Source organism: Calonectris borealis, chromosome 4 (genome assembly GCF_964195595.1).
Source record: "Calonectris borealis chromosome 4, bCalBor7.hap1.2, whole genome shotgun sequence".
NCBI classification, from domain to species: domain Eukaryota; kingdom Metazoa; phylum Chordata; class Aves; order Procellariiformes; family Procellariidae; genus Calonectris; species Calonectris borealis.
In genome coordinates, this window is record NC_134315.1 from 58,621,708 (window position 1) to 58,647,205 (window position 25,498).

Consider the following 25,498-nt stretch of genomic DNA (forward strand, 5'->3'; position numbering starts at 1 on the left):
GATAATCAAGCTATATTTCAAGTAGATCTTCACGTTGGTACATGCCAAACAACATATACCCTCTTACCTAACAGTTCAGAATGGAGTTAGTACTTTAGAGAAAGTATGTAGGTGTGTGAGCACCCTCTTGTCAATGTTACTCTGCCTCCTGTATGTATGATGAAAATGGTTTGTGTAGTTAAACTGAATAGTAACTTGTTTCCTAGTTTTTGTTTGGTTTTGGTGTGTGTTTGTTTATTTTAGGTTGCCTGCTGTGAAGTCCACACTTCAGCTCAAATACTGAAGGTTAGTGGGAACTTGAGTTCTTGCTGGAAAGTGTCTCAATATGTGTGTATGAATATTCAGTGGTCTGGTGTCTGAACATACCTAAGAAATTTTACTGTGAATTCTGACTCTGGACACTTCAGGTGACTGCCCTGACGGATTCCTTGCAGAGTAAGGGATCACAGCTTGTGCCATCATAGGGCTGTTGCCCCATAGAAGCAGAGTTGAATAGGTCTCAATTCTGTTCAAATCTGTTTCATAAATCTTGCTGTCAGACTTGAGGAAACTTTGGGAAGCTGAGAGCTTTTTCTGAATGGTCCAGAGTTAATTACTCTGTTGGAATTGAACTATTTCAGGCTTGAAGATGATATAACTTTTTTGAGTGTATGCTTTAGTATAGCTATCCTAGGAATGTAGGAAGAAACATTTTTGGCTTTGGAAGATGCCTTTGCTCAAAGGATGTGACACTCCTTTTGTGCTTATGACCCACACATCTGAGTATTCAATACTTCAACCAGCTCAAAATATGCATTATCTTAAATAAAAGGAAATCAGGTTTGCTCAGAGGCTGGACATGATTTTCGGGCTGACTTGTTTCCCGGTCTTTGCTGGAACGCTAACACTACTATGTAGAAAACCTGTTTCTTATGCATTGTCTTGAGTGAGATACTGAATGATGGGAACTCATCTAGGAAGTTTTAAGAAGGGATAATATATCTGCTGTAGGGCGTAGGTCCTGCTTTCTGAAGGACTTAAACAATGAAATTCTAACTCAATTTGTATCTTATGCCAGAGCAGCATTTTGCATTCCTTATGGTGTAAAGACTTTTTTTAGACAGTTTCTTTAAACTTTTTTTCATATGTGCATACTATTAAAAGAGCTTCTGGTTATTTAAAAAAAAAATCCAACAGAAAAAGACTCTGACTTCTTAAAAGTCAAAGTATTAGGAAGTGGCAAAAATAGATTGGCTCTGGGACTTCAGATGAATTCCTTCCGTTCTTTTAAAAAAAAAAAAAAAACAACCACAACCAAAACAACAAAAACCACTCAATACATGAGTAACTTGTGATCCACTGTCTTTGTTTATACAGATATACAATAGAGATAACTGTACTTCATGCAGTTAAATAAAATTAACATTGACCTGTAATATAAGTTAAAATTGCATGGCCTAGACTGTTTGCATGAACTAACTCTAATTATTACTGCTGCACTGAGGGGAGTGGAGCAGCTTAACATGGGGTGGAATTTGCTAGTATTCCAGCTTGACTTCTGCTTCGAGCTAAATAAAAGATGCCCTTCTGGGTGGCAGCTTGTATGGCAAGTCCTGAACCAGCCCCAGGTTTGTATCTTGTCTTGATAAAGCAGTTTTAAGAGATCACATGAGCTGGGATTAGTGTAGAATGTTGCAGGCCATCTTCTTGGGCTCCCTCAGCTGTCATTAACATCTTAGTACCACTCAGATGGTAGGGTTGTAGCCTAATGTACATGGGTCTTTTGTTTTCTTCCTAATTGGTTTACATTAGTTTAGAGGGCTTTTGTCTCTCTCCTTTGCAGTCCTGTAATTGCTACTGTGGAGGCGTTTCTTATTATACAAGGTCTGTCATGCAAGGCAGTTGGTATTCACATTTAATATTGTCCTTGTCATGTTGTGAGGTAAAGTATTGTCTTCTGTGCTTCAGTTACGCAGCTATGAAATTGTGAAGTTATCTGCTTTTTAAAGAAGTGACTATCAAGTGAAATTGGCATGGTGGACCTTCTAAGTCCCTATGAGACTTCCCTTCGTGCCCTTTGCTGTCTCTCTAGAACAGATGTGAGTTCTTAGGGTGGTATTGGCACCACAGATAATTGGATGCATTGTCCTACTCCTGGCAAGGAGAGGAGAGTAGTTAAGAGCAGAGGCATGTGCAGTGGCTCTAGCTGTGAAATGGCCATGCAGCACCAGTTCCTGGAAGAGCTGATGTTAGCAGAGGCTAGATTCTGCAAGCTCTTGTGCTGGCCTGTGTTTAGCTACGTAGCTACCTTAACAAGTGGCCTGGATTGCTGTAGTGCTATATTAATGAAAGCTCTTGAAATCCAAGCTACTATAGTGTCTAGCTTTCAAGTGCTGCTTTAGATAATAATCCTCTCAGATTATGTCGATTTGCCCTAAAGTTAGAAGGTCACTTCTGAAGCCAGTATACGTGAACTGTGGTTGCCAATACATGCAAATTGCTTTTGGCATAATTGGCGTTTTTGAGGAAGATTCATGCAGGAGCACAGCAGAAATAGCAATATGTAATCAGATGTCCCTCTTCATAAGAAGACACTAGTTTGTAGATGGGAATAATTGTTTTTACTGTGCCATAATTTTGCTGAGTTCTGCGTTCTCTTCTTTTAAAACTGATTACGCTATTTCCAGGTGAACACTTAGTTCTTTCCTTAGACTTTTGTAACGGATCACGTGGAATTAATTGATTCACAACTTATTTACTGTACACTATGGTTACTTGGCACACATTCGCAACATCACTGGTCTTGGTGAGTCTAGAGATGAGACTAACATAAACTCTTAAACAGCTTTGTCATCTGCAGTTCTGGCTGCTGCAGTGTGTTTTGAGGGAACAGTTTATAGAATCTGTTTGTCACCTTGTAGTTACAGTCTTTCCACATTTCAGCTAGTCTGTGTGACACCTTGTTATATCCTCCTTTTCCTCTCCCAAATCAGTGTGTATGTATAGATATCTGGCTGGACATGGGATAAGAATGCTTTAAAATGCTTTTTGAATCATTGTTATAAAATGCTTTCTATTAGAAGTTTTAGAGCTCTAGGACCTCACATGAAAATATGACCAAGAACTATGAAATATATTTGGAAATAACTTTTTCCAAATGTCCCTTCTGAAACATCTTGTTTGATAATACATTCTTTTCTGCTGGCTCCACCCTCCCCCCCAAATTTCTCATGAACAGTAAGACAAATGTCAGAACTGGACTTGGGTTCCAGCTTGTGCTTTTTACTGTGGAAATAGTGTCTTGACTCAATTTAAAGTGATAGTAGTGTTACTGTTCAAGTCTTTAAACACAGAAATGGAAAATAAACAATATTCAGCTGCAGCACACTAGGCAACTGATACAAATGCCATTTAGCAGACAGTTTGATTGCCCAGCTTGTATTTTCACCTCACATTCATGCTGGATTAGCTTAAGTGATCATTTGCTTTCCTATACTTCTAAAGATAACAGGTTCAATGATGACTAGAAGCCTCCCTTGGACGTAACAGATAGCTTAAGGAGTGGAAGTTGCTCCCTGAGGTATGGTTCAGTGTATTATAAAAGCATTCTATGTAGATTCAGAGTAACCTCAGTACTTTCACACCAGATTTTACCAGTTGGTAGGATAAGATCAGTATAACTCCAGTGATTAGATTATTGATTTCATTTGTACCTTTAGACATGCTGTCGATGTTACAAAGCAGTTGTCTAATGCTACAGTGAGAGATTCTATTGATGGTTTTTCGAGGAGCAATGCTGAAGATGGTACTTGGCTGTTTTCTTGCAGGAATAGTTTTAATCTTGCAATTTTAGTAAATGGGAATTTGGGATGAGCATCACCAACTTTGTTCTTTAAATCCTTTTTAAAAGCTTTAAAAAAGCAATAAACTTCTCAAACCATTAGGTGAGAAGGGGAAGGAAAATAAATGAAAGGATTGTTGGGAATGGTAAAAACCTTTATGCTGAGCCTCACACGAGGCTCATCATAAAAAGATTTCGTTATTGTGGTGATGTTCAATGCAGGGTTGTTAAATGCTAGAGGATAGAAAATCTTTCTTACCAAAGGCAAGGAATAGTGAAGAGAGGTTTGAATTATTTCGGAGACGTTTAGTTAGGTACTGAGGTAAATAGTTGCTCTGTGAGGGGCAGTAAAAACACATTAATAGTATTCTCAGCTGCTTCTTCTTACCTGTAGGGTGAGGCTCAAATGGAGATAGCAAAATGTCTGGGAACGGTATTACAGAAAGAATTTGGGTGATAGTTGTAATTATTTTCTACTGCTGTCCCACTGTTACCATCCTCTTCAAACTTTACTTAACAATGGTACCCAGTATTGTGGGGAGATAATGTGCCAGGCAGGACAAGAAATAATTCTAAGGAGACATGTTCTGTTCATCAATCTGTGGCAGAAACAAAAATGAAGAAGGAAGTGTGGAAGTGCATAGTACTTAAGTGTTTAGTATTTAAAGCTAAACAGTGTCTTCTTCCCTGACTAAATAATATAAAAGGGAAATGTTTTTTCTTGTCAGCATAATGTGGAAAGTATTTTCTTCTATTAATAGAAAAATCTTGAGCTGATAGAACACTTGAACAAGTTTAAGGAAGACTGCATTGGAAGCTTAGGTTGTGATGACTTTTTTTGAACAGTTTTAACTGTGTAGTGCTTAAGCTTGATGGGTAGAATTTCAGTGAAAAACCCAGTTACATATAGGAAACTTGATATAATTTTGATTATTGCAAACTGGAAGCTTGAATAATATATTAAGAAAGGATTCTGTGCTGTTGTTCTAATCCCCTACATAAACATCTGTCTGGATTGATCATGGCAGTCACTGAAATTGCTCAGTAGTCTTAACTTCTTGGTGTTAGAATTAAACTTACCTGGTTTTATTTCTGAAAGTGTGGCATGAGAAGCTGCAAAAAAAAAAAAAGGGAAACAAACATTCAGTTTGTGAGCTGGACGTAGATTTGGGTATCTGAGCCTGTGAACAAACAGCTTGAAAAAGGTCTGAGTATTTCCATCTCTATTTTACTGGGGGTGTTGGTTGCGATGTGAGAGCCTTATGCTGTTGCTGCTTGGTAGTAGGTGGGGTTAGGAACGGGTAGTTGTGGCAAGAAGGTGGAGGGGAAGACCAAAATAGGGAGCAGATCATGTTTCATGATCAGTTTCAGCCAATCTATGTGTTCACCGTCAATGATAGAGGATGTGTTGTGTCTGTATCATCCCTCTTAACTAATATTCATTAAGCTTTCCGGGCAGCTACATCAGAGTTGAGCAAGCTGAAAACTATCTAGGAGTTTTTGTGGGGGAGAGAGGAGAAGGTATTCTGTGACTGACTCCTGATTTATTTGACAGTGTGTAGCGTGCTAGATTTTTAGTGTTGGCAGAGAGGGTAAAACATTGATTGGGATACATACGCAGGATACCCTAAGAAAAGGAGGTGGGGGGAAGGAAAGGAGATATTAGTGTTTCTGAAAAGGGGTGTTTTCATTACTTGAGCTTCTGAACACAGCAAGTGTTGCTCCTATGCAGAGATCCATAATTTGTAATGTGTGAATCGGAGGGATATGTGAAACTAGCTTATAGTATGATACTGATCAGTTTTAAATATGCCTTGTCCTAAGAATTCATGTGGTGTCTTTCTGCTATCACTAGGTGAGGATTACAGTTAACGGTTTTCTCTTTAATGTCATATGCCTTGCAAGGACTAATGTCTGTATTAGACTTTAGTTAAATGAGTTATGAGGTATAAACATCTGTGTATACTTCAGTGCTAAAATAGCTTTTGTCTGGGTTGTACAACTTGTGCATGTATTCCTTACTTATTACCTGCTAATGTTGTAAAATACTCTGCAGATTTAAGCAGTTATTGTCTTCTCACTTTAAACTTTTAGGGAGAGGGTTCTTAATGCTGCAGGAAATACTTGAGAATGTTCTCATAAATGTGACCTCTTATTTTGGAGTTGGCACTGCTGCTTTTTGGGAGTAGCACGGGAAAAATTTGAGAGGCATTATCTTCTTAATAATTACCCAAGTATTTTTAGGGTGTATCACTGATAAATTTACTCTAAGTGTGTGACTTCCTCTTTTAGCTGCCTGATGGCTGATAAGCTGTAGCAGAGTCACTTTAAAGGACACATTAGTCACTGTGATTCCCCACCGCCCTGTACTGAAAGTGGTGACTAATCTCTGGGTCTGACTTTCGATTATGTAGCGCAACCTTTACCCTTGGTAACTAGGTGGAGGATTTCACCAAACAGTCTAAAACATTTCTGCCTTCTGTGCCGGGCCCCTCACCCCGCAGCCAGTAGTCTGCAACTTTTGTGTGAGCTAGAAAGGATGTGGGGCATCAGATGTGCTGCTAAGCTCTTAACCTTGCTGTCTCTTTGAGAAGAATCTTGCTTTGGAAAGTGGTTCTTCAACGGTGTCTGCAAAGCTATAGCAGAATGAAAGCAGTTAGCAGTGAGAAGCCCGAGATGCTCAGACAGCAAACTACATAAAAGCCTGGTGGTCCAGAGGTTTCTTTTGGCACTCTTTCGGAATTATTTTGCCTGATAAGACTGAGGTAGTACAGTGACTTCCACTCTTTGTAGAGTGTTTCTAATAGTAATTTTTAATGAGTGGAAAAAAGGACGTAAGCCCAACATTTCTTTGCAATGTTACAAAATATGCAGTGATAGAGCACCTTTTGTGCCTTTATTCAAAAGCAGCTGATTCAGAGCCTAAGTATCAATTCAGGTTAGCAGACTTTTCTGTCCAGATCTGAAACAGACTCATTTTGGAGAGGATGAATTAAGTAGGAAGAAAACTTATTCTTAATCTCATTTTTCTGGAGTGAAGTAGTTGTGAGGGAGTCTTTAGCCTCTTGGAAAAAGGTCAGTATTTCTTTCAGTTCTGTTGAAAAGGGATTTAGCAATGTGCATTGGCAGCGAAGGCAGCCAACGCTATTCTGAGCTGTATTTAATAGCAGCATAGGCAGTATTATAGGGAAGTGATTATTCCTCTCTGCATAGTACTTCTTAGCTGTATCTAGTTTTGGGTCCTCGATCCAGGAAAAACATAAACTGGAAGCAAGCCCAGTGGAGGGACCATCAGGGTGGTTAGGAGGCTGGAGCATAGGCCCTGTGAGAGGAGGCTGGGGAGCTGGGTTGCTTCAGCCTGAAGAAAAGAAGGCTCTTCAGCCTTCTCAGCAGCCCCTTCATATCTTCAAGGAGGTCATCAGGAACATCAGGGCCAGGCTCTTCACAGTGGTAGGAGGATGGGACACAAGGGGCATAATTTGTAATGAGAAGTAGATACAAAAAAGGTAGATCTAAAACAAAACAAACCCCAAAAAAACACCAACAACAACAACAAACAAAAACAAAAACCCACCAACTTTCACTGTGAGAACAGCCATGCAGTGGAACAGGCTGTCTGGAGGGGTTGTGCATCTTTGGAGTTGTTAAAGGTACAGCTGGATGAAGCACTGAGCAACCTAATCTGATGTCATAGCTGATCCTGGCCAGAGGCCTAGAGACCTCCTGAGGTTTCTTCTAACTTGGATTATTCTGTAAGCATTTCTGATTCTACAGATAGGACTCTGACCATTCTCAAAACCTCTGTTTTAGGAAAGACTGTTAACCTGTAAATAAAACTGTCTTTATTTATGCTATATACATGTGGATTATTGCCAGAATAAGTTACTCTAGCACTAAAAGATAACAAATAATTGCCATTTAACAAATATTGTGACCTTGGTTTTTAAAAGATAAGGATAAATAACCAGGAGGAAAATCTAAGTGTGTCATGGTGTCAGGATACGAAGCACCTTTAAAGAGCATCAGGCTCTTAGTTACCAAATATGATCCTCTGGAGTCTGGAGACCAAACAGTTGAAGAGTTTGAAGATGCCTTCACACAATTAAGGCAAACCTACTCAGCAGTGTTCAGAATTATAGAAGAGCTCAAAAATACTTTTTCTTTCTTGCTTAGGTAGTCACTGGGGTCCTGGTGAGTGCTTTTAAGGAAAAATTTACATATATTTTATATATATTTATTTATTCACATATTTACACATATGTGGGTATGAATATTATTTGTGCTTTTTGGGACATACAGTTTCAGAAACGTGGCACTGGTGTGGAATACACTGAAACTAAATGCCAGGAAAATGGAAACTAATATCCTTCTTACTTTTAAGAGGGTGAAGAAATAGAATTCCACAGAACTGGTAAAACTTGGATTGTACAAATAGATAACCAGTAACCTTGAAGACTTTTTTCCCCTCTGTCTAGGTAAGTGTAAGGATTTAGTCCTTAAGACAGCTTCTGTTGGTATGTTAGTAATCCTAAATGAGAGAATTGCAAAATCCCCCTCTCAAGAGGTAGGTGGAGTTATCTGCTCTATTTCTACTACTGAAAACAATTTTATAAAAAGCATTAACTACTTACCCTGTATAAAAGTTGAAATTTATTGCAAGTGACAATATGATGATAATCTCGGTTCTGAGAGCATTTGAATGAACGGTACTTCTGTAATACAGCTTTATCTTACTTGCACTTTAACATCACAGCAAGAAATGTGTTGGCAGCCTATTAGAGAATGTAGATAAACTTGTGTGCATGTATTTATATATTGTAAGCATAAACATTGTACAGCTGAAACATAAATACAGCTCTGAAAATATTTTTATTGTAGGGAAATAGAAATTATAAGCAAACCTATTAAACCTAGTCCTGTTTCTGCATGCCTAAATGTACTTTGCTCAGATGTGGTTTAGGATTTGTTTTTTGTTTTTTTTTTGGTGTGTTTTTCCCCAATGGTCTACATACTGTGAGGCATACATATAGCATGGAAGAAGGGATACTATAAAAACAAGCGGAGACCTGGACTGCTTTTAAAAATAAAAAATAAAAAGAGAAACCCCAAAAAACCAGTTTTTATTCATTGCTGTCAAGGTAGAAGAGGCTACCTTATCACGCTCTACAACTACCTGGAAGGAGGTTGTAGCGAGGTGGGTGTCAGTCTTTTCTCCCAAGTAACTCGTGATAGGACGAGAGGAAATGGCCTCAAGTTGCACCAAGGGAGGTTTAGATTGGACATTAGGAAAAACTTTTTTACTGAAAGAGTGGTCAGGCCTTGGAACAGGCTGCCCAGGGAAATGGTTGAGTCTCCATCCCTGGAAGTATTTAAAAGACGTGTAGATGAGGTGCTTAGGGACATGGTTTAGTGGGCATGGTGATGTTGGGTTGACGGTTGGACTCGATGATCTTAGAGGTCTTTTCCAACCTTAATGATTCGATTCTATTATATTTTCTAGTTCTGGTCTCATAAGTAGTCCTAAAACTTTGACTGAAGAAAACTAGCTAGCAGTTCTTTCCTGCTAATTGTGATATCGATAACAGTATGATGCCATAACTTTATCTCGTTATCTCCAATTGTGTAATTTTTTTCTGCAGTACTTTATTTACAGACCCTTTTTCTGCAGCTACCAAATACAAGAATATATTACAGCTGTATCAAATGTTTGAGCCAATTTTAACAAAAGTGAATGAGGTTTAAAAATACTACTGCCTAGAAACCTTTTCCATCTTGTATATGAGTGTGTGGCTTTCCTTAATGTCGGAGTAGATCGGTCTTACTGTTTTGGACGCTCTTGTTCCAATAGTATTGTTCATATTTGGAACAGCAGGCTAGGAACTATTTATTTGGAAGGCCTGTGCAAATTGTGACTATTCAGTCCTTGATAAATTATAGAAGTTAAAATATTTTGAGAAATGTTACAGAAGTTCAAATACTGGATGAGAAACACCAATTGTGAGCTAACTTTCTGTGAAAATGACCTTTAGGTGAAAATTGGATGACTAACAAGCTAAATGAAACTGCTTGTTATTCTTAAGTTCTAGCATAAAAAGCCAAATGTAGATGTGCTTTCTTATTACTTGTCTTAAAGCTGTACCCCCAGTCAACTATTTTCTTTTGAATGACAGTCAAATGGGAATGCAGAAAACTAAAGGAGCTATTTGCATGGGAGCAAGTAGAAGCTCAGGATAAACAGTTAGGACCCTTGCTCTTCTTGCATCTTTTTCACTCTTAAGATTTTCCTTGAAATATGTTGTTCCTTGTGGCAATTACGACTTCTGCTGTAATATTGCTGGCTAAGAAGCTCTGCTCCTTGATGACGGTACGTGTCTATTTTTAGAAGGTATTGAAGTGGTTCCAAAAAGAAAACTTGTTCCTAAAACCTGGGTGTATCCCTTACAGGAATTTTATTTCTCCTTTTGGGTAACTTGACCAATTTTGTGTGAGTCTTTGAGACTCCCCCAGTAAATGTTCCATAGCTTAGAGCAATCGGGTTTGATTTTCAGACCCTAGATGTCTGAAAGATGGCCAGGTCTGAGCGTTACTGAAGAAGTCTAAGGCCTACTACTAGGCAGTTTATGGGCATCTCCTGGTTCTGAAATGGGGGAATTCCAGGTTTGACAAAAGAAGCAATAGGTTATTTTACCTAAATTAATGTAAGGACAACATGGAAGCTAAAAGGAACACACCCCTCACAGGGACTTGGATGCGTATGTGAATTGGGGCAGGAAGTTGGCAGAACAACCTGTGTACTTCTGGGGAGTTCCTTTTACAGCCTGTAGCAGAGGATGATTAGGCTGTTGGTGCTCTGTGTCTATCACTTCTCTGGCCAGTCAGATTGGCAACAAGGGACTGAAAGCTTCAAGCAGAGTGTTTTTGTCTTTTTCATCAATAGAGTTTCTGCTTTCTTTTAGAATATGGGAAAAACAGTTTGAAAAGGTACTGTAAAGGAAAGCCTTTATGTTCTTACAGATCACTGATCAGATGATACATAGCACTTTGAACTATGAATGTAAACAAAGGTTTGACCACAGTATGCACTCTACTTGAAATAATCTTGATGAGCCATCAGAAGTGGTAGATCAATATGCCTTATAATCCATTTAAAAGTACCAGGAAGGAACACAACTTTTTGCTGCAAAGCTGTAGGTATAATTGCTTTGCTTAATAAGTTAATATAAAAACCTGAGTGCCACTCTACTTTTAGGTTGTTAAGTTATTGTTTGTCCATAGTTCAAATGCTCTTTGATCTTTAAGGCTTACTTGGAAGTCATTAAATATCCAAAAAAAAAAGCCTTCCTTTTACTTATGTTACTAGTGGTGTTAGGTATTTGTGGGGAAGAGAAGGAAATAACTAAGGTTGCTACTTACTGTGATGCTTTCTGTTCTTCAGTAAATGCATAATTCTAAAAATGTTTCACCTGTGCAGGATATAAAATATATCAAGTTTTAACTGCTGATCTCTACATCAGTGACTGCTATGTATAACATGGTGTTGAGAAGAAGGGTCTTGACTTAGTAGGTGAGTGCTAGGTAGACTTGTGTTCCAAAATTTAAGCAGTTAGACAGGTTTAGATACTTTTCTATACTGTCACTTAAGTGTTCTGTCGTATGCTTATCTTTAGTACACAGAGGGAGTAGAAGATTGTGTGTGTTAAGAAAAGGACTTGTGAAAGTTGAAATGTTGTTCTTCTATAGTTTTAAGTAAGGCTGTTACTTTTGCAGCTCTCTAAAAGAATATTCTTAGTTGTAGGAAGCATTGAGAGAGGACGTTGCCTGGCTGCTGGGTTAAACATCCCCTTCTCTTAGTGAAGCAGAGTTTATGATCTGATTAATAAGAGGGAGAAAAAGCATCTGAAATCTCCACTTCTTTTCTTGGGTGTTGTGTTTTTTTGGGGGTGGAGAGTTGTTGTTTCAGTGGTGTGTGTGTATGTGTTTCAGTTTTCATATGCTAGTTGATTAGGGATTTAGAAAAGGTCAACCAATGACAGTGGGTTTCGGAAACACTGCTGAGAGGTTAATTTAGAAATGCTTCTTGACTATTTCAGTATTATTTGTATGAATCTCACATATTTGTGATCTGAACCTTTACCTCTTCTCTCTTTCAGCAGTAAGAGCAGCAGCTAGGAAATCAGTGGGATTTACATGCTGATCATGTTAAATATCTTCTCTGTTTGTGTGTGTGGGAGGGACCAAAACAAACACCTGACTTTCCAGGCTGTATTGGTTTTAGATTGTCCTTGCTATCAAGAGATCAATTACTGGGCAGGTTTTTCCTAAGCAGGTTGTTTTCTGTTAAGCCATGTTCTGTGATGTACGGTTAGGGAGACTGGCACCTCTAGTTTTCATCACGATGACTTAATTGTACATATAGCATGGCAAACTATGGCAGCCTGTGTTGGCATGCAGAGGCTTGAGGTGGTGGTAGTGTTGAACTTCTCTTAGAGGAACAATTAAAGAAAAGAGATAATTATAATTTGCTGGTAGATAGTGAACACTTTGTACATGATAATCATAGAATAGTTAGAATAGCTTGGATTGGAAGGGACCTTTAAAGGTCCAACTCCCCAAACTACTTTTGCCATAGGAGCTGAACAGAGTAATAAAAATGAGTACGTTACAACTAGGATAAGTAAGTGGTTTCACAGAATTTCAGACAGGGGGAAAAAATGGTCTTTGTTTCGACTAGAGCAATATCAGTTCTGTAGAGGTGAACTGCGTTCTTTTCCCTTTGTAGAAAATGCTGTAAAACATGTGCACTTGCCTGATTTTTTTTATCTAATGAGATTTTACTGAACTGACAAATGCAGCCTGAAATAAATCCTGTGTGATAATGAATCTTGCTATTTGTTCCTTTTAAAAAAAATCTATTTAGGCATACTTTTAAGTAATTAAAGGCCAAACACAGATCCATTTGTAGTCTGCTCTACATATAGGTTACCATAACTAAGAATCTAATCCAGAGGTATATTTCTCAGTTCTCTGAAATTTCAGACGTTATTTAGTGGGTACTACAGTAGCTATGTAGACACTTTTTTTTTACTGTTTTGGTTGAAATACTCATTTAGATCTAAGAAAATGGAGCTATCCACTGAATAGACTTCCTAGATGAATCTATATTACTTTATGCCTTACAAAATCAAATCCTGTAGTGCCCTTCTGTTTTCTGTCCTATCACCTGGACTACCTGATTTATGTGGACAAACCATGTTAATCTGTAGCAACCCTAGGGTCAAAAAGGAGATATTTTGTATGGAATGCCCCTAAGCAATAAAATTCAATATTGCTGCAAACACGGATTAGTCTTGATTCTTACAACTGATAAAGCAAGTGCTGTCATGATCATTAAAGTCTGTGGATCTTGTCCTTTAAAAAAAAAAAGCAAGCCTAAATTACTACTAGCTCCTAAACTGATCAGAAATTTATCAAGTTACTCAGTAGGAACTGGCTTGAATTATTTCACAGTAACCACCTGTCTCTAGTTTGCCTTTTTACTGTATATGTAAGTAGACTTTGATGGAACTTAGAATAAGCATTTTTAAGATACTTGTTCAGTGTCATGTTGCTAGTTCTGAAGGTTCTCAGTATCTCTTTTGTTTTTTTTTCAGATGATACAGCTCTAGAAGAAAGAAAGATTCGTCTTCACGACTTGCTTTACAGTATCTGAATAGTGAAAGCACAATGGACACTCTTTAGAGTTTTACAGAAATCAAAAATCTTCTAGGAACAAGAACATTGGACTTTGAGGAATAACAGACTTTAGAGAGCCCAGAAATAGGTCACTGATAAACCTCATTTGGCCATACATCTCTGGAATGAATACCATTGAGACAGCAAAGCTTGAAGAGCATATGGAGGGTCAAAACAATGACGCTTCTAATGGCTACTCAAGACCTACCCTCTCAGTCAATGAAGAGAACAAAAATGGCACTAGCAAATCAAAGGGCTTGTCTAATGGCTTGCGAAAAACAACAAAGAAATATCCTGATTACATCCAGATTGCTATGCCTGCTGAGTCTAGGAACAAATTTCCTCTGGAATGGTGGAAAACAGGCATTGCCTTTGTCTACGCTCTCTTCAACTTGATTCTAACAACTGTCATGATCACTGTGGTCCATGAGAGAGTACCTCCAAAGGAGCTAAGTCCTCCCTTGCCTGACAAATTTTTTGATTACATTGATCGTGTGAAATGGGCTTTTTCTGTATCAGAAATAAATGGAATGATACTAGTTGGATTATGGATATTCCAGTGGTTGTTTCTTAGATACAAGTAAGTAGCTATATTTTTTTTTTTCCTCTGCTATATGTTTTCAGAACGTTGGTTTCCCTCGTTCACTTTGGGTAGAAGAAATCTTATGGTAGCATCTGTAGCAATATTGTAGAATAGGGCTGGCAGGAAAGTGACAAAGGGATGACTTCCTTAGAAAATGTTCCAGTGTCCATGCTGGATACGGAAACACAGGTTTCTCCTGGTTATTGAATAAAGTTTTTTAAATCGGAATTTCTGACACTTACATTGTACGAGTCAACTTTATTCTGGGATTGGGCTTTTCAAAGTGTGTTTACTGACATGGTGATGTTTAAACAGAGGAAATCATGATGATGTAAAAAATTTCATCCAAATTTGAGGAGGAACCCACTGTCTCTACAGCTAGACTAGAGGCTTTTTCCTTTATCTTCATGTGCTTAAACTGTACGTATTTAAATCAAGTAGTTGGTTATAATATGAAACTAAAGAAAAGGTCACTGAGTCGAGGAAAACTGTGCCTCACTGCACACCTAAGTTAGACTGAGGCAACATTAAATTGATTAGATAGCTTTGGTGGGAGCTTTGTGGTAGTTACGTTCTATTATGAGCTAGCAAGACTAAAACCTGAAGAAAGACTTTTTAGTATTTGGTTTAGAGAAGTGTGTGGTGAAGAGCAGGGGGTGGAGCTGCTCTTTAATTCTACGGACTTAGCTATATAGTAAAGCAAGAGCTCCGTAACTGTTACATGTATATCCTGTGTGTGAGCTTTGTACTCAATCTTTTTCTCCCCTTCCCTTACTTTCAGATCAATAGTGGGACGCAGGTTCTTTTTTATAATAGGAACTTTGTATCTGTACCGCTGTATTACTATGTATGTTACCACCTTACCTGTGCCTGGAATGCATTTTCAGTGTGCACCAAAGGTAAGAAAGAGCCTTTGCTCCCTAATTCTTGCCTTAGTCTCTGCCTGAGTCCTTATGGCTCATTACAGCAAATAGAAGATAATGTTCCAGGTGTTATGTAATAACACAAATTACTCTCAGTTGATGTCTTCAGAAACATAGATAGTGATAAACCAAAAGTTGTGTGATACAGAAAGAACCTCAAGCTGTCGCTGCGGTTAAGATGCTTTAAAGGAGAATACCTATGTTGAAATAGTGCTGTTACCAAATTAGTGAACTTGCTTCTGAGGCTCAAGCTAATTGCTCTAATACTGCACCAAGATTTTTTTCATACATGGTGGGATACCTAAGGTCAATATTGTAATTCGTAGGCTTATACACAAGCTTGTGTTGCAGTATGCTTTTAAAAAAAACCACAATGATGTTATATGCTTTGTCCTTTTTCTCACACTATTTTGTCAAGAGCTGTCGCAGTACCTGAAGTCAGCTGCCTGTCCCTGCTTCCAACCTGCAAAATGTATATAAATGTGACTAAAACAAGTTCAGCTATTTAAATGAGCTGATACATATAGAAACATGTACATGCTAAAGTTTTTTAAATATTCTTGTAGAAATATCGTGGCAGTGTAGTTAGGTGGTGACACAAAGGAATTCTGTTAACTGCCATCTTAGGTTACTAATGAAAAGTTGTAGACATATAATTGCCTTGGAACAAATTATATCCTGTTGACTGCACTGAAAGAACAGTGCACTTGAGAGAATAAGAAACAGTTTGGTTGTGCACTGGGAAGATAAGTATTTTGAAACCTAAAAATATTGCCAATTTGCTTGGGGGATAAATTTGTCACTTGTGTAGGATCTCATCGGTCTTGAGGTACAGCATCATGTCTGCTCAGTGTTGTTCTTTCACACTAGGACAATTTAGGGACATAGTGGATGAACTACTTTTCTAATGAATCAGTATCTATTTGAAAAAGTTTTATTTACGTACCACTATTGTAAAGACTCAACTGTTTTGTTCTAGTAGCTTGGGGAATGACTTTGTGTGTGGTAGACTGTGTTTTAAGGAATGGGAAGGGCTAAACAAAGGAAAACTTAAATGTCTCTGCTGAAAGTGTATTTTGCTAGCATTAAAACAGGATGAATTACTTGAACTCTGGAAAAACTTGATAGCTCTTCTGGATTTCTTTTTTTGTCCCATGTGAATATTTTTCTGATTATGAAAAACTCAGTTATCCCTTTATCTTGTTTGGTGTTTTCTTCCAGAGTTAATCTTTAAACAGCTAGGTGAAACTGAGTGTTTGCCTAGTATCGATGAGAAATCAAAAGCTGATCCTAATGCAAGTTTAAAAAAAATAAATCCTCTAAATCCAAGTAAGTCCTGACTGAGTTTGTAACCAAATCTAAAATTAAGCGAGTTTGAGGGTTTTGTTCTGTAGAAACATTGCTTGGCTCTGAACAGAATGGCAGAAGCAGCATGCAACGTTGCACTGTATCGGAACTAGTTTTGAATGGGTTTTATCCATTCTGTCAGTGGCTATCATGAGAATACCTGACCTTACAAATTTTTAGTATTTACTTTTCCAGTATATTCTGCATCTCATTCTCATACAATGCATATTTTAAAATAGCCTGGGAAAGTGTAGACAGAATGCTAGTCTTATCAAGCTGATCTTCAGCACCTGTCAACTTTGATATGCATGCTTATTTGTTTATGTGAAAGAAAGCCAAAGAAAATGAAGATAATTTGTGTCCTTTTCTCCTTATCTCTCCACATATGTTTGGGCAAGAAGTTTACTCAAGTCACTTATGGTGTATCTTGAACTATTTTTGTACTTTTTTCTGGTGTTCTAGTTGAATGGAGATTCTCAGGCAAAGGTTCAGAGGATCCTGCGATTGATTTCTGGTGGTGGTCTATCCATAACTGGATCACACATCCTATGCGGAGACTTCCTGTTCAGTGGTCACACTGTGGTATTAACGCTGATCTACCTGTTCATCAAAGAGTGTAAGTGATAGTATTTCAATGCACTTTTCTTGTTCAAATCTGTTGGACTGGGAAAACACATGATAAAAGTGCATGTAAAAACTATTGCCCTCCAAAAGTTACTAGTCCACTGTACACAGACTGTACGTGTATGGGTTTGAAATACAAAACGACTTCAATTGCTGAGCGAAAATGGAACACGGGTGTAGTAAAAGTGGTGTGGACTTTAATTAGGGGCTTAATGACTAGGCATGTCACTTTTATCTTTATATAGAGTGTTTACTGGTTGATTGAAGCAAGCTAGCTTTTCATTATTCATTGACAGGTTATTCAAATTTTGGGTAAAACATACTGTAGTTAATTATGCAGATTAGCTCTGTGCAGGTTGGCTGATACATCCTTAGATGTTAAGGAATTTTTGTGGCTTGAGCACAGCACCATTGCACACTTGTATTATATCCAGAAGCAATTTTCTTTCTTTTAAGTATGCTGTACATCAGTTACTCCAAACAATGGAAAGTTGATTCATGCTCCTTGGATGTCTTCTGCTAGAGTCTCCTACTTAGGCCTCTTAAAGTTGATAAGAATTTGGTAAGCACACAGAAGATACAGTTGGGGCTATGGTTTCCCCCTTTGCTTTATATTGTTATAGGGCATGGGGGGAAAATGTATCTGTGCTGCACACACAGCATCAATTGAAGCTTTGGAGAACTGAGACCAACTTCTAAATCTGATATATGGTAAGCAATGCTTCTACCCTGGGAACCTGGCCAGTCATGAATGCGTAGTGGGAAGTTCCTTTTCCAGTTCACATGTTTGGAATTGGAATCTTCTCTCCTATTGTTGTGTCCCAAACTGTGCAAATACTAGCTTCACTCATGGGCATGTGTAATTCTCACTGAAACATAAGACTAGTCAGCATCAGTTGAATGCCTTCCTTTTATTAAAATGTTGAAGGAAGGAAGTGTTGCAGTGCTACATTCTGCCTTAAGCAAAAAACACGATATAAAAACGCCTGTTTAATATGACAAACTTCAAATCTGTGGATGCGAGACATTCTTCTTCAAACAGTGATTTAAGATGCTGATTATAGTCTGCTGATTCTTAGGCCTAGGTCCTTCATGTTACTGGAGAAATGGCATGTGTAACTTATCAAAATTACCAGAAGAGTATTTAGGAAAATAACCCAATAATAGAATAGCCTAATAATAGATTTGTGTTTGCCTTGTTTTGTGTATGTTGTTGCAGATTAATGCTGGTCACATACTCTTTAATATCTTTAGTACCAGGAAAGGTGCAGATAACCCAATACTTTTGGGGCTCGTATAACTCATGTACTTTTATCATCAGGGGTTGGAGGAATAGTATCGTACAAATTCTTGTAATAAACCCTTTGACTGCTGCCTAATTGTTAGGCATATATTTCAGTGGAGTTGTGCTGAGAAATGCATAGCTTTCCTTCTGCCTGCCATATAATTAGCAAAATGCTATCTGAGCAACGGCTTAAGCCCTATAATTGCTCTGAATTAGAGGCTGCTTATGGTATTCTTTTCTGCTCTTTTGATGACACGTCTTCAGTATAAGATGCATGCTGAGGTTTTTATTATTTCTGGCCTAGTGGATTTTTTTGCTCTGCTCTTCTCTTCCTTTCATCCTTTGCTTCTTCACTTATTCCCCTGCACTCCAGCTTTTTGCCCAGAATAGCTATTTACATTTTTAGGCTTGGTATGTCTGTCTTGTTTGGGGCTGTTTTCATCAACTTCTTTAGATGACTTGTCTCCTTATTTATTTATTTATTTATTTAAAATCAATAGATACAGATTTGTCTGCAATGTTTTGGGAAGAGTTAAGAGAATATACTGTTTTGACACTTGCACCAAAATTTAAGTCCTCTTACAGTAACTATTTTGCATAGGCCTCTCAAACTACTACTGGGTAGGCTTGTTGAGATCAATAACTTTTCTGCTGGTATTGTGTGAAAGTAAAGGCTGACCATTGCCCCACAAGACAAGGCGTGCCAAAATCCCACTGCGAGTGAAAGGAAGCCCATTAGCCTGTCAGAAGTTATGAATGGTCATTGTGACACCCAAGGCATTTTTCAATGGGGAAAGAAGGGCAAGGGAACTTTTCCACTGAAGTGGCTTAAATGCATTTTGAAGAATAGCTTCACTCCCATTCGTTAATCTTTAATGAAAGGGTATAAATTCACATACTGTACTTCCCTGTACAGTGTATTCTGTTTCACAGCATGGGGGTTTAATGCAAAGTAGTTAAAACCTAGGAATTAAAATAAGAGTGTCTTTTCCTGTTTAATCTGTGATCTCTGCTCAGGTTATATAAATTCTAGACATTTTACTTGAGTGTAAAGTTTACTTGAGCATAGGCTGTAAAAAGAGCAGAGATGCAATACACCCAAGTAAAATAATCAAAGTATATGTCTTCCCTCAATTCTGTTTCTTCCCCTGCACCCCATACCCTGGAAGTGATTTAACTGGAAAACTTACTTAATTTGACTAGAAAATGGGTGACGGTGCTGTCTATCTCTTAACTGCAGGCTCATCTTGGGTTCATTTTACAAAGTAAGAACACCTCAGTAAGTTTGCATAATTCTTTAGTCTTGTTTTTTGTGTCAAAACAGGGTTCTCATACCAGTGTGGTATAAATGAGTTATGTTTTAAAATTTAGTAGCCTTAATTAAATAATCTTTTTTTCTTTCCCCTTCCCTTTGTGGATCGCTATAATAATGTATATGGCTTTTTTGTGTGTTTTTTCCCATCACCTCCCTATTTCACAGATTCACCACGTCATTTCTGGTGGTATCACTTAATCTGCTGGCTAATGAGTGCTGCTGGCATAATTTGTATCCTTGTCGCTCATGAACACTATACCATAGATGTCATCATTGCTTATTATATCACCACACGGCTTTTCTGGTGGTACCACTCAATGGCTAATGAAAAGGTGAGTGGCAAATACCTTTAGAATCAATGTATAGCCTGCATTTGTTAATACTGCTCAAAGATCAAAATCAGTTCTTAATTTCGAAATAAAAGTAGAGGTGCCATATTGAAGTTTAAACAAATTGGGCAAGGAGTTTCACTTTACTGTGGTTTAAGTAAATATTTAATGGATTAAGATCTTCTTTTTTGATCTGCGCCTGTTATTAAGTTATTTCAAAATTTATTTTTTATAAAGTTATTTTTTAAATTCCTGATATTTTGGCTTAAAAACATCTTCTTTGAACTTCAAGGTTTTGTTGCTGTAGTAGATGTATAGAATAGCCCTTGTTTGTCTAAGCTTATGAGTAAATGGTAGTTTAGTAATAAAATTTCTGACCAACCTAAATTACCTGAACCATCCTAAAATTCTAGTGACAGCTTTTCTGTACATGTCACTAGCAGTACATTTCTGAGAAATGAACACTTTCAAGTAGGAGCATAGCTCTCAAGCCATTTCAATCTAGTTTTCAACTATTAGTCTTCAATGGAAACATGACATGCCTGAAAGGACTAACATTCAGAAAGACTTGAGTGCTTTGTCTCCCTAAATTTTGTACAGCAACAAAGCATCCATTTGTGTTAGATGTTCAGTTTATAGTATACATTTGGACTATGAGGTATATGCTATCTCAATACTCTGTTTTTTCTAGGCTAAATGCATCTTGTCTTTGCAGAAATGCATGCAAATGTATTGTGTTTGTTGTAGTTGTCTTGACTCAACATAATTGATTATAATGCTTTAAACTGATTGTCTGTTTCCTTTTCCTCTTTACCTACTTGTGCCAATACAGACTTTAAAGGTTTCTTCACAGACAAACTTTCTCTCTCGAGCATGGTGGTATCCAATATTTTATTTCTTTGAGAAGAATGTGCAAGGCTCTGTTCCTTGCAGCTTTTCCTGGCCAATATCTTGGCCTCCCAGCTGCTTCAAATCTTCATGCAAAAAGTATTCACGGGTTCAGAAGACGGGAGAGGACAATGAAAAATCTACCTGAAGAAAAGAAGGAAAGCATCTGCTCTGTGTTTTTTGTTGTGTGTTTTTTTTTTACCAAAACATTAATGCTGTAACCAAAGTTCTTAAGAGGACTACACTGTAACTGAAGAAGTGGACCAAGCTTCTGTGCAATTGATTGGAAAGACAATTGTAGACACACGTATTGCCATTTCATATGTTTTCCTATCATAAGGCTGTACAGACCTATTCTACTCTTCAGTGCTAGTAGAATGCACCACTGATGGGATTTTTTTATTAAAGAAAAAAAATGGAGCAGGACTTTGCTTTACTAATGAGATAGAGGTGCCAAAGACCACATTAACACTTTCGTAACTAACTATCACTCATCCACAGAAGCACCCAAAAATCTCATCTTCAGAGTTCTGGAGTGCGTAAGGGCAAAAACATGCTAAAATGTAAAGGCACGATACCAGTGTGTCGAGGTATATAAAAAAAATAACACAATTGTGGGAAGTGGTTTGTTGCATTATTCTTGCTAATGAAGGTAAGGCCTTTGCGTGACTGGTACAGCTGGAAGCAAGTCTTGACTTTTTTTTAGACTCTGAGGGTATGAATATCTTATGACCCTAAAATAGTACTTACCACCATTATCTCCCGTATATTCTACCATATACCGATTTTTACATTTTTATTAGTAATTTTATATTTAAACTGTTGTGCTACCTGATGACTTTGCAAATTAGGAATAGCTGCTAACATCAGAGCTCAAGGAACCTAAAATTTTATTTTTAAAAAAGGACACAGTTTCAAAGTATAAATCTTTAATTGCAGTTTGGCCTTGGGTTTATAGCTGTACAGTGCCTATCAGTGTATGTACATGCATATACACACAAAAGCACACACTGCTGTGTAGTTAAACATGTATTAAACAAAACTACTTACTGGAAAGAGTGATCATATGATTCTTAATTCAGGCAAAAGCCCTACAGTTCTCATCCGCTTGAGGAGTGCAAGGCCATGTCCAAAATGGGGCTATATTTAAAATAAACTTTTTAATTTTAGTAGCTATCTCTAGCTGCAACTATGTAGCAAGTTTGCTTGGGAGCCATAGTTCTGCATTGAATTTCTTTTTTACCTGTTGGCACATGCTTCTGTGAGTGACTTTAAAAAACCAAAAAAGTGCCAAGGTGAATACCTACAACAGTAGCATTTCTTCAATTATTGCCTAAAACCATTTCATATTAAATAATGCTGTGGTAGAACTCACATGCAGATTCCTGTTTTTTTTCCCAGGGTTTCAGTCCAACTAAAATGGCTATTTAAGCAAGTTGGCTGAGAATGTGGGAAATTACCATGGCAAACATGTAACAAAGCCACAAATTAACAAATACCTGGTTCTTGTTGGTTTTTATTGTTTTGTATTGTTGGGAAAACAAAGTAGAAAATTAGCATACCATGTTTAACCATTTATATTCTGTATTAATTTCTGCAGTTAACTCAATTTTATTTTCAAATCTTCGGTAAAACCTGATAGCAAAGATAAAACTGCATTTAGTGTTGAAGTGATACTAATATAAAGGAGATGCTTATTTTAAGAATGTCTTGAACTGAGTGACAAGTGTGAACACAGTTTAAATAATGACAGCTTGTTTTTAAAAAGTCCATTGAAGTTATAAAATGCAATACAGAGTATTCAAATACACTATTTTTTTCATTTAAGGGGATCAATTGCTATGAGTTGTACGTGAGAATATTATTAATGTGCATTTCAAATATTTTTGTGCGTTATCAAAGTAATACAATAAACAGTTCCTTACAATATATCCTTGGTAAAACTTAGCTAAGAAAGAAATTCTGCTGATGTTTGGTTTTGTTATTTAAAATAAGCTTCTTAGAATCCTATAACACGCCCCTGGAAGTTTTGTGTGTATGGACATACCTATGTTTTCATTTGCTTGCTCCTGGCAGACCTTGAGCAGCTAAAAAGCCGGTATCAAAACACTTATATGGAAGTCCCTTTTTCTGCATCATATAAATGAATCTGTTTGATGTCAGTCTGTAAATCTCCCAAGATACTCATTATATCAATACTACTTCATAGAGCATAATATTTTTTTAAGCTGAATTCCAACTTTGTGATATCTTAAATACAGTCATGTTAAGCCACTTGTAGTAATACTATCTTTTAGAAATCGTGAATGAATTTCATTAGTGGTAACCATGCCTTGAAAATAACGTGATGAAAAGCATTCCAGTAAGGAGTTTAAACAGTGGTTTTCATCTGGTGGCTGAATAATAAATACTTTCATAGTCCAGATAGCTATTTTTCTGTATAACCACCACCATGTCTCAGTGGGATTTCTGTAATATATTGGCAAAGTAGGATTTCTTCATGCAGGATGAGGTGTTTGGGTTTTTTACACTTATTCCTATTTCTGGAAGAAAAAATATGGAAGTGATGAAATAGAACCCAGTAAAGATTATGCTTTTGTGGGGCAGAGTGAGCTTTCATTCTGCTGCTGAATTTGATAGAAACTTCTATTGTAATACAAAAGGAAAGTTTAAATGGCAGCCCTAGCTCAAAATACTTGATTCCTGTTCTGGCTCGGACCTCCCTTAAGTGCTTAAATTTTCTCCATTGTATCGAAGCCTCAAAATGGTGTGTGTGTTTAATTAGCAGAAAACCCCACTTCTCTACTATCTCAATAGCTTTAAATTTCTTTTGCAAACTTGGATGGTATAGATGTATTTGAAGACTCCTTAGGCCTACATGCAAGGTGATGAAATGGGGTAAGTAATGGTATATGCTAGTGCTTACTGCTATAGTAATTTATCCAATACAAACCACAGCTGGTACATAAAAATTATTGATTTTAAGAACTGAGTGATCATTTTATGTAAATACTATGAAGCTGAAAACATGGTTTCATCCTAAGAGGAAAAAGGATTGCAGTGGGTAAAAAGAACAGGAGAAACTTAGACTTCACTTAATGTACCGATCACTTGATTCTAGGCTTATTTGGGCTGTATATGCCCAGTGTTTTGCAATATGTCACTGTAATTATTTTTTCCTGGAGTTACAATAATAATCTTTCTTACAGATGTCACTTGAGCTGCAGCTGTACTGTGACTATAAATAAAATCCTCCTTCTCTCTATTGAAAAGCATTTACATGTTGAACTTCCCAGACACTTTAAAAAAAAAAAAAAAGACAGTACACTTGTACACCTGGCATATCAGTATGACTTAGATGCTGTTGGGTGCTTTGCATTTATGAAACAAGCTTTCTTAAATGCCTAACCTAAATTTAAACCTGGATTTAAAAGGTTAACTTGAGCATTTAAAGAAATATGCTGCTACGTGGTCATGCTACAGATGAGTAATTCCAGTGCCAGAAATTATTAACATACTTGAAACCATTGTAAATTGACACTTTTATGGTGTGTGCTTAGCGCTCCCATGTGGACATAAATGGTACTAAATGTTAATTATTCTTCACTGCTGTTTTCTTGGAAAGATAGCTGCAGGTGGGGTAGTAGCAAAAAGACCTGTGCTAATGTTGCTATGAACTCTAGCACTGGATTTGCTTCTCCCCTTAAAAAAGGGGGAGGGAGAGAAGGAAGGAAAAAAAAACACAAGACTGTATTTATATGTTAAGATACACTACCTTCATGTAACAGAGAAATAAAACTCAGTAACAGAGACAGAACTGGGAAGTATTTTAAGAGATGAGAGAATTCTCTTAATTAGATTATTGCAAATCCACTTATCTGTATCTTAAATCAGAACAGAACCTGTTCAAACTCTGGCTTTCTCCCATCAGTAGTGTCTGGCTAGACAATTTGTCTTAAGTTGTTTGGTACTAACCCAAATTATTTTTCTCATTTCAATAGATACGAAGTATGATTTACAGTTCTAGAGACCAGATCCATTAACTTCAGTGCAAGGTGAAGTCTTTCCATTTATTTTAAATGAACTTTCCCACAGCTCTTAGTTTTTTTAAGTTAAAAAAAAAATCTTAAAGATTCATGGTGTAACTTTGAAAACATGTTCAACCTATCAGATGTAGTGGAACCATTTTTCCTTACTGGCAGACTTAACAGCTGTAAAGCTCCATGTCATCTTGATATTTTTTACAACATGTGTTTTGGACTTATCTAGATGTCTTCTATAGGCACACAAAATTAGAGTGATACTGTAAGATTGAACACTCCTGAATTTAAGTGTTCTATACCAGGCATTGTAAAATCAATGTCTTAAATTCAGTTACTGAAAAAAAGGGGTCTTAAAAATAAATACTTCTGTTGGACACCATTCAAATGAATGTTGCTGTTTAAGTGCACATGAGAAAAATGTCCTAGCGTGGCACTGAAGTAACTTTGTGTATGTTAGCCTTCATATGCTACTTTATGATGCTTCCCAATGTCTTTAAAAAAAAAAACTGTGCAGAGAAACTGAGAATGAAGACAAAGGCCTTTTGTTCTAGTGTTTACAAGAAAAAGGAAGGAAGATGAAATCATTGAAGTAGATGGTGATTATGTATT

The 25,498-nt window shown here is 37.2% G+C and overlaps 2 protein-coding genes across 2 annotated transcripts in view; both read left to right on the forward strand.

Annotated features, from left to right (window-relative positions):
- Window positions 1-21,458, forward strand: part of SGMS2 (sphingomyelin synthase 2) — a 30,261-nt gene extending 8,803 nt beyond the window's left edge. Inside the window, exons 2-6 of the mRNA XM_075149744.1 lie at window positions 13,471-14,132; window positions 14,917-15,034; window positions 16,868-17,021; window positions 19,795-19,961; window positions 20,791-21,458. Of these exons, the coding sequence (XP_075005845.1) occupies window positions 13,678-14,132; window positions 14,917-15,034; window positions 16,868-17,021; window positions 19,795-19,961; window positions 20,791-20,994 (1,098 nt within the window). The 5' untranslated portion in view covers window positions 13,471-13,677 and the 3' untranslated portion in view covers window positions 20,995-21,458. The remainder of the gene's footprint in view (window positions 1-13,470; window positions 14,133-14,916; window positions 15,035-16,867; window positions 17,022-19,794; window positions 19,962-20,790) is intronic.
- The window catches only part of RPL34 (ribosomal protein L34), a 350,268-nt gene that overhangs the window by 9,330 nt on the left and 315,440 nt on the right, over window positions 1-25,498 (forward strand). The gene's annotated exons all lie outside the window — the stretch shown is intronic.